The 9,194-nt window shown below is 38.3% G+C and overlaps 1 protein-coding gene across 2 annotated transcripts in view; it reads right to left on the bottom strand.

Moving 5' to 3' along the window:
- Nucleotides 1–970: 970 nt before the first annotated feature.
- LOC145670569 (PBAN-type neuropeptides-like) overlaps nucleotides 971–9,194 on the bottom strand; it is a 28,327-nt gene continuing 20,103 nt past the window's right edge. Inside the window, exon 3 of one of the 2 annotated variants that reach the window (XM_081739375.1) lies at nucleotides 971–1,355. In XM_081739375.1, the coding sequence (XP_081595501.1) occupies nucleotides 1,114–1,355 (242 nt within the window). In that variant the 3' untranslated portion in view covers nucleotides 971–1,113. Of the gene's footprint in view, nucleotides 1,359–9,194 lie in introns of both variants that reach the window. The other variant, XM_081739373.1, reaches the window with a different exon arrangement.

Here is a 9,194-nt window from a genome sequence, read left to right as displayed (position 1 = left end):
ACTACGAGCGGATAAATCACTTCGAGTTCATTCCTATCGATCGTACCATTAATATCAACCGTTATTCCGAACAGTTAGAACCACCACACCACTGCATCAAAAATGTCCTGATGACATCGAACTGATGCTACACCCAGCATATAATCCTGACCTTTTCCCTTCGGATCACTATCTGTTTCGGTCTATGTCGTACTTCCTAAAATTACGATGCGCCATCAACCAGCAGGATATGGAAACAGCAGTGACTTACTTCTTTGGTTTCTTTGCTTCCTCGTGGCTAAGCAATTAGTGTATACGCGTTTGGCGTGGGAAATCCCTGTTCGACTCCCCACGGAGCTCGTGTGGTTTAGATCCCAAGTTAAACTCTAGGTGCACGTCTTATATAGCCTTGAGGCTGAAAGAGACGCTAAACTTAAAATCAAATCAAATCAAACTAAGGGGTAGACCATATTCATCACTTAAGAGGCCTCATCCCGGCGAAATTCAAATACCGCTAATTTTACAGTAATTATGTGATATCTTCAAATAGATAAAATATAATCGAAATGTGGAACAAGAGCGCTCTAGACAACATCATTTTACATGAGATACCGTTATCACGACTCACTTATCTGCTTTCGATTTCGAGCCATTTTGAAAATCGGCATTTATTTTCGCGTTTCAAAACGGCTCAAAACGGAAAGCCACTAGGTGACTTGTGATAACGGTATCTCACGCAAAATAATATTATCTAGGGCGCTCTTGTTCCACATTTCAATTATCTTTTATCTATTTGAAGATACCACATAATTATTGTAAAATTAGTGGTATTTTAATTCCGCCGGGATAAAGCCTCTTAATGCTATACCTATGTCTTAAAAAATGTTGTGGGAAGGGGAAATTCTAGAACTTTGGACGTAGAATCCCCCTTTCCCCTGACATACCTGTTTTAAGGGAAGGTAACTATATTATTTAAAAAAATCTCCATGACTACCATACCTATATTTTATGACTATATATTTACAGTTATATTGTTGGATGGAATGTACACGGGTAATATAACGACATAAGTAAACATATTCATTACATATATTTTTCTTTTAAAAAATAAGAACAAAAAATGATAAATAATTGTTAATGTTTTGTTGCCGATCTGCCTAATCGTGGATCAAAAACGTTGGCCCGACCACTTCTGTGGGAAGGCTCTTCCCTGCCGAGACGAGGTACCATGGGTACTGCTCTTCGGTGATCGGTATTTCTGCCGAGTCGGGGAGCAAAAGGTGGTGATGCTCGTTCCTCTACGCTTTGGCTCTCTTCAGATTCCCGTCCGAGGCGTGGAGTGAAGTTTATGGAATGTCTTTTGCCGCTGCCGTACTCTGCTGGAAAGAAAGGAAAACCAAAAACATGTATAAGCGTTGTCAACATATTAGATAATTTATCGCTATAATAAATACAATATTTAAGGCTCTTGTAATTCTTCGTTATGTATTGGAACCTCAGTTATTTATATGGGAAAAGTTTTCTTATTATTATGTTTAGAAAGTTTCTGATACACCAGTTAGAGACAAGGCGACGCGGCGCCCTGACCAGGGGCGGATCCAGGACCGACTTCTGGGGGAAGCGATGGGTTGTCATACTGCTATTTAGGGCTCCAAACTTTGGGATGTGTTTTATATATATATATATATATATATATATATATATATATATATATATAGGGTAAACGGCTCCTGAACGGGACATGTTATCATCTCCATGATCTTCAAATACACTCTCAATAATTAGTCAGGTTTCTAGCCTCAGCAAGCCATTATCGCTATTCACATCTCTCTACAACTGGCGTTTCATGGTTGAATGAACTTTCTCTTTTTCCTGAAATCAGCATTGCAACCTTCCGTCGAGAATTTTAAATCTAAATGTTTAACAGAATAAGGAGATATCACTAATAAATTTAATTTTGAGATTACACTAAGTAATACGAAGTACATCGCACATAATATTATTAACTTCCTAGTAATTATAGGAGACAAGACTTGAAACTTAAGGCTTTTATAAGGTTCAGGAGTAGTAGTTAACTCTTGCGAGTGACATCTTTCTGGACTATCTTCTCAAACGTGAATCAGTTTTTTCAAAAACGACTCAGGAGATTCTGCTTATGTTTCATAAATAAATATTTAAATCTAATAACCCAAGAATAATGTGTAAAACAAATTCTTATATAAAAAATATGCAGGAAAGGTAATTTTCTGTTACGGCTGTTTTCTCTCTCTCTCTCTCTCTCTCTAATACGGCATGCGATTTTATTGATACTTCCTTCAACTTGCAGAAATAACTCTGTTTGGGATTGCGATACATCAAGTTTACGTGAGGTAAAAGGAGTAAATTCTATCCGATGTTGCACCTTTGAACATGCTCATACAAAATAATTTTCCAGTGAAACCTACCGAATAAATTATTCGATTTTATTAAAATGTGTACAGTTTCTTCTTTATCGCATTCAAACAATCCTCACTTGTTGCGATTGAAAATAGTAGGGTAAACGGGAACAAATACCCCAGACTTTGAGATTTCCATTTTTAAATAATATAATAAGAAAATAGTTTTCTATGAAGACGTTCGCCAAAATTGCTAGATGTTGACATAATAAAGAGTATACTTTGTTTATGGCTTAACAAACATTCCAATGCATGTAGTTAAAATAGATCAAGACCCCCTTATTCTCCCGATATTCTGAAAGTTATTTCCGCGATAACTTTCGTGAAAAGTATTCGCTTTTGAACAACGTAGTATATATATATATATATATAATATTGCTTGCGATTTAAATTAGTGAAGAATGGGGATAATCCTAGGTAGATCATTCCACTGGCACTTGAAAGTCTCTTCAATGGTAACTTTCGTAGTAAAAAAAAAAAAAGCAATACGTGCATTGTGTAGTATGTTATTTCTGATGCCTCAAATTTCCACAATTTCCTTGAGTTTAAAATAAGTCAAGAATGAAGAAGTTATTCTTTTGAACATGACTTTAAAATACATTTTGTGATGATAAATTATATTTAAAAAAAAATCAAAACATCGGAATCACAAATAAGAATTCAAAATCATATTTGATATTACGACACTAAGTGGGAGGGTCGAGCTGGGTGAGCCTCCCTCTCTATGCCACTGCCTCAAAGCATAATCATGGAACATTAAACTAAAAAAAAAAAGACCGTGTCAGAAGAAAATCGGCGATGCTTGTAATAATAATAATAACAATAATAATAATAATAATAATAATAATAATAATAATAATAATAATAATAATAATAATAATAATAATAATAATAATAATAATAGGCATCGGCGATTTTGTTTTGATAGGTCTTTTTTTTAAGTTTAATATCCAAGATTATGCTTTGAGGTTAAAATAAATGGTAATGATTCTTCTACGGAGATGGATTCGTAGTCGTCGCAATATGATGTGCATGAGCACACCCTAATAAAATACATTCTTTTCTCCTCTTCATTTGTCATGCTTTTTAAAATCTGTGATTCTTTAAAATGAAATGAAATGAAATTTTTCAGTTTAACGTCCCACATTATGCCGGCTAGGCCAAAGGAGACGGAGTGATTCCTTAAAATAACATTTTATGTTTTCGAAATCCACTTAAAGCTATATCAAATGAGCACGTAAGAACGTTATAGTAAGATGGAGAATGCGAATTAATTACCTTTGTGCATACCCATACCAAAAGTTCTGGCTACGTCTATAGATGGAAAGCCCTCCCAGCTGGTCTATGTCTAGTACGCGCCCTTTAGGTGGACGAGGCCCCGAGTTCGATTCCCGGTAGGAGATTATTGAATGATAGTGGTTCGAATTCCACACTAAACTGTACGTCCAAGTCTCATATAGTAAACTTGATGTATCGCAATCCCAAACAGAGTTATTTCTGCAAGTTGAAGGAAGTATCAATAAAATCGCATGCCGTATTAGAGAGAGAGAGAGAGAGAGAAAAAAAACAGCCGTAACAGAAAATTACCTTTCCTGCATATTTTTTATATAAGAATTTGTTTTACACATTATTCTTGGGTTATTAGATTTAAATATTTATTTATGAAACATAAGCAGAATCTCCTGAGTCGTTTTTGAAAAAACTGATTCACGTTTGAGAAGATAGTCCAGAAAGATGTCACTCGCAAGAGTTAACTACTACTCCTGAACCTTATAAAAGCCTTAAGTTTCAAGTCTTGTCTCCTATAATTACTAGGAAGTTAATAATATTATGTGCGATGTACTTCGTATTACTTAGTGTACTCTCGAAATTAAATTTATTAGTGATATCTCCTTATTCTGTTAAACATTTAGATTTAAAATTTTTTATCTTAAGAAAGATAAGGCAGTGCTGATTTCAGGAAAAAGAGAAAGTTCATTCAACCATGAAACGCCAGTTGTAGAGAGATGTGAATAGCGATAATGGCTTGCTGAGGCTAGAAACCTGACTAATTATTGAGAGTGTATTTGAAGATCATGGAGATGATAACATGTCCCGTTCAGGAGCCGTTTACCCATTTAATCAGTTTGTTGTACACTGCACCCATCCTGCACGTTGGTGACTGTTTTGTTGCATTTGTTCGAGATTTCTTACAATAAAAGAAATTTCTATTGCCCACACGTATGTTTCCATTGGGTACCCTTAGATAAAAGGCAGAGACCAAATCCTTACTATTTAATTTGTTATTTAATATTTTTGTAAAAGAATATCATGTCATTTAACACATTCTGTGATTGAGAGATATTGTGTTAAAATTTTCATTAAGAGAAGTACTATTTTCATATGTGGGGAAGATGCCTGTTCTCTTGTACACCAGAAACCGCAGAAATTTGTTATTCTTATTTTATATATTATTTATATTTGTTATTCTTATTTTATATATAAAAAATAAGAAAGTTTCTTCTTCTGGGGGGGGGTGCGATCGCCCCCCTGGATCCGCCCCTGACTACGTGTTCGTCGCTAGGCTAGACGTAGTCCAGACGCTCGTTAATAGATGGTGTTGGAGCGGCTCCGGTCCACACAAAGGTATGTTACGCCAAGTGGTTCGGTATTCTTATTATGTCTTTGAAATAAACATGGATTTTAATGGTCATAATTTACTATTTTCTTCTTTCTGGTCATCGCATCGTACGTAGTAAAAATTTAAGTATATGATAAATAATTTGAATACTTATTAGTCAAAGAACTAGCAACAATAATGTAAAGTGCTCACGCTTAGATAAATTTCTAATTGCGCTTTCTTCACTAATTTGAAAATGTTGAATTCAATGAAACATATCCGTCCATGGTGTCAAAGAAATTACCTCAAAGCTGGGATCTTTGAAGTACCGCTGATGCTAATAGTAAAAAAGCTCACGTTTGATATCATTGGCAATAGTAAAAGTGACTATTTGCTATAACTGAATGACTGAAGTGTCCTCTCTTAGTTTGACACCTAAAGTCCGATCTCGAACAACACCACAAATGACTATACTGATACTTGAAGGCAGGCGGTGGTACAGGTCCACGGGTGAAAAGACTCTACCTTTTCAGGACTTAGGGCACGTACTGTAGAGGATGTATATAGTGAGTACTACGTTTTTAGCCATCTTTACATTAAGGTTTCCCCACATACCCTCTTTACATAGCTTGGTTTGAAACGAGGGCGCCGCAAGAAATAAATCACTCCCCCTACCGGAAAAAGAATCAGGGCTATCCGATTGGTGCGTGCACACCTCACCGAACAAGACGTCGCGCTCGCTACGTCAGAAGATATGAGTGAGTTCTTTTTCAACAATGTGAAATTACTTCCAAACTATGTGAATACAGTACTCAAACTTGAAGTGGTACATATTTAATATATAACTTCAGGTTGCGTATGAAGAATAATATCAATGATTGAACCTGTTCCTCGGACGCTGAACTCATATTTTTTTAAGACATTACTCGGTATCTCTTACTTTTTTGCCCTATGGGCATTAATGCTGAAACCAGAAGTGGTAGTGTGGCTCAGTGGTAGAGCGTTCACCTCTGGTGCTGGGGGTCCCGGGTTCGATCCAGCCCCCGCCAAGTGAACTTTGTGGTGGACAAACACCGCTCTCGTGGGTTTTCTCGGGGTTCTCCCGTTTCCTCCCACTTTATTCATTTCACTCATCTCTCATCATCACCATCTCCTTTAGCATAACCGTGGGACGTAAAACTTAAAGATTTCATTTTCACAAGTGGTCGTTGATGTCTACCACTTCTGTTAAAATGAAGCATGTTCTTTGGCACTGAATCCATATGGAAAAACCCCCTTCTCGCTATCTATCACCGTTTTTATTCTATAAAAACCAACGTTGAAACCAGAAATTGTTAATTTTTAACCAGTTTTAGTAGAAGAATAAGGATGAAAATGAAATCTGCTCTTGCGACGCAAGAATCGATTCCAACATACCAATTCTCGCTATCTATTACCGTTTTTGCTCTATGACAATTAATGTTGAAACGGGAAATGATAAATTTCTAACTCTTGAGACACTGAATTGGTTCCAGTACACAGTTTGTCGTTATCTGTTACGTTTTCTTTCCATAGCGAATAGCTACTTCAATCACTAATTTCAACCACTTTCGGTTCGAGAAAGCGTTTACGGAGGAGATGGAATCCATTTTTGGGATGATGAATCGATTTAAAAAAAAAAAACGCCTCTCAATATATCTTATCGATTTTTCTCTTAAATCTGTCAACAGACAGAATGATACAGCCGTTCTATAAAGGTAACCAAGAAAGTTCTTTCGCTTTTACACATACTATCTTCGAACATCGATATGTCACCTAAGACGTACCTGTAAGATCAAAAATAGTCCCTATCAGCATTGACGACCTTCTGCCAACATTCTGGAAGGCCATGGATTCCATTGCGGTAGAACTTGATGGGCCGTGAAGCGAAGAAAGTACCAAGTACATTTTGCACCTCCACTGGGGATTTGAATTGGCGTCCTCTAAGGTGATTGTCCAAGGAATGGAACAGTTGATAATCGGGGAGTATGGCGGATGCATTAGTGTTTCCCATTCAAGGCGTAGAATAGTGTCCCGGGTCATCCTAGGCACGTGGGGCTTAGCGTTGTCCTGTAACAAGTGTCCCTTAGCGATTCAGAAGTGCTCACTCCCAGAATTTTGAGTTTTTCTTGAACATGGTTCAACTGCTGACAGTACACAGTTGCATTGATGCTCGGACAAGCTAGTAGCAGTTTCCGATGCACGATGCCGCGAGCAGTCCACCAAACACCTAGGAGGACCTTCTTCTGGTGTAGTCCTGGTTTCGGCTGTTTTTGAACCGGTTCATGGGATGCTAACCAACGATGACGGCGCCGTGAAGCTTCGTACAGGACCCACTTCTCATCACATATCAACACCCTGTCCAGAGAAAGCTCCTTCCTCAGACGAGACAGCAAAAACATGCGTTGCCTTCTGGCCCAGAGTCAAATCATGTGGGACCCATCGACCCAACTTGTAGTGCTTCTCAAGTTGATGGAGGTGCTGCCGAATAGTTTCTCCACTCATACTGAATTGTAGTGTCAATTCCTCATATGTCTGGCCACTGTTCGCATCAATTGCTGTCTGAAGATCATCGTTTTGTGCATGTATTGCTCTTTCTTCACGTGGTGCGTCTTCGAATGTTTCGTCACCGTCCTTAAACTTGTTAATCAACCACTGCATTGTCCGCGTAGTCACGACACCCTCACCAAAGGCCTAGCATATCTTCCGCCCCGCTGCAGCGGCGTTTGACCCCAGTTTGAACACGTACAGCATACACGCCCTTTTGACGCTCTGTGGAGGTCCCATGTCCACTCTGTCCTTACGCAAGTTCACGGTGTAACTGAACTGCCACAACCAAGTAGTATGTGGATAAACCCACACCAATAAATGACCTTCGCATTATCTCCATTCGCATTCAACTCATGATGTGAGGGCCAATTGAACACAGACCTACACAAAAAGCGACAGAACATTCCTGGTTACCTTATATATGACTTCACAGCATAGCATAGATTGGAAGTCTAAAAATGTTCTTGGTGGATGGTAGTAGTTCTACAAATACCTTTCTGAGGCTGAACATGATTTTTATCGGCAAGACTCAAGAATGGACAGAAACTGGTGTGGAATGAAGTTAAGGTCTTTAATGGCTGTTTCACTGTGAGTTAGAAGGAAAGGAGAATCCCAATTTATCACATGTGTTAGTAAAATTAATACAGAGAAGAAATTAGGAATTTGATCTCGTCATCACATAGGGTGTTGTCCGCAGCAGCCCATGCAAAGCTTCCTCGATCATCTCAAATGAACGTATCTCCAGGATTGGAACATGGAAGATCAGAGCCTTTTTTTTTTTTCCAAGTCGAAAAACAAGAAAAGTTGACGAAATGGGAAGAAAGTAGATTGGTATAGTAGATAACAGCAAAGTAAGATGGCCAGGTGCACAGGGCTTTTACAGCTAAAATTACAGAATTATTTTCACAGAATCCGATGAAACAGCCCAGTGGGCACCAGAGAACCCACGGGTACGACGTTATCCACTAGCAACTTACATGGTCTGGGATCGAACCAGGGACCCCTCACCAGAGGTGAGCGTTCTATAGGTAATATACACTCTCTGAATCGGTAAATCAACAAAGAATAGCTCTATCGTCATTGTTTCTTTCGATATCACAAGCAGAGGATGGATAAAGTAGTCTGTTCATCAAAGTAAACAGCTTTAAAGAAAGAAAAAAGAGAAACTAGAAGAATGCAGTAAGAAGCTACTCATATATTGAGTTGTTGTGCTATGGGAGAAGTTGATAAACTGCCATTCTATAACGAAAATATTGAGCTAACTTACTCTTATGCCCTTAGAACCAGAAGGTTCATTGCATCGCAAAACCTCTCGATTGGCTTCTGTCCTTAGCCAATTGGATCTAAACGGCGTGACAAACATCTTGGCATTTGAAGGTGGTGCTCCAACTTCTCTTTAAATGCTGCTAGCAAGTGAGAGTCCAGCGGTATTGCCACGTTTATTTTGTACACATCCACGTCTATCCTCTGCCACCTGATCGCGCGCGCTGTAGTTGGTCTGCTTAGCCATGGGCACACCCCTTAGCACTCGGCAACATCGCGTCAGAACTTGCGTTTTATTAGTTTAGCTGAAATGCCAAGATATTTGTCACAGGCTTTAGTTTCTATTTTGT

This window comes from Thermobia domestica, chromosome 14, assembly GCF_964235325.1.
Source record: "Thermobia domestica chromosome 14, izTheDome1.hap1.1, whole genome shotgun sequence".
Taxonomy (NCBI): Eukaryota; Metazoa; Arthropoda; class Insecta; order Zygentoma; family Lepismatidae; genus Thermobia; species Thermobia domestica.
Note: the sequence above shows the minus strand (reverse complement) of the source record. Positions and strands in the feature narration are given on the sequence as shown.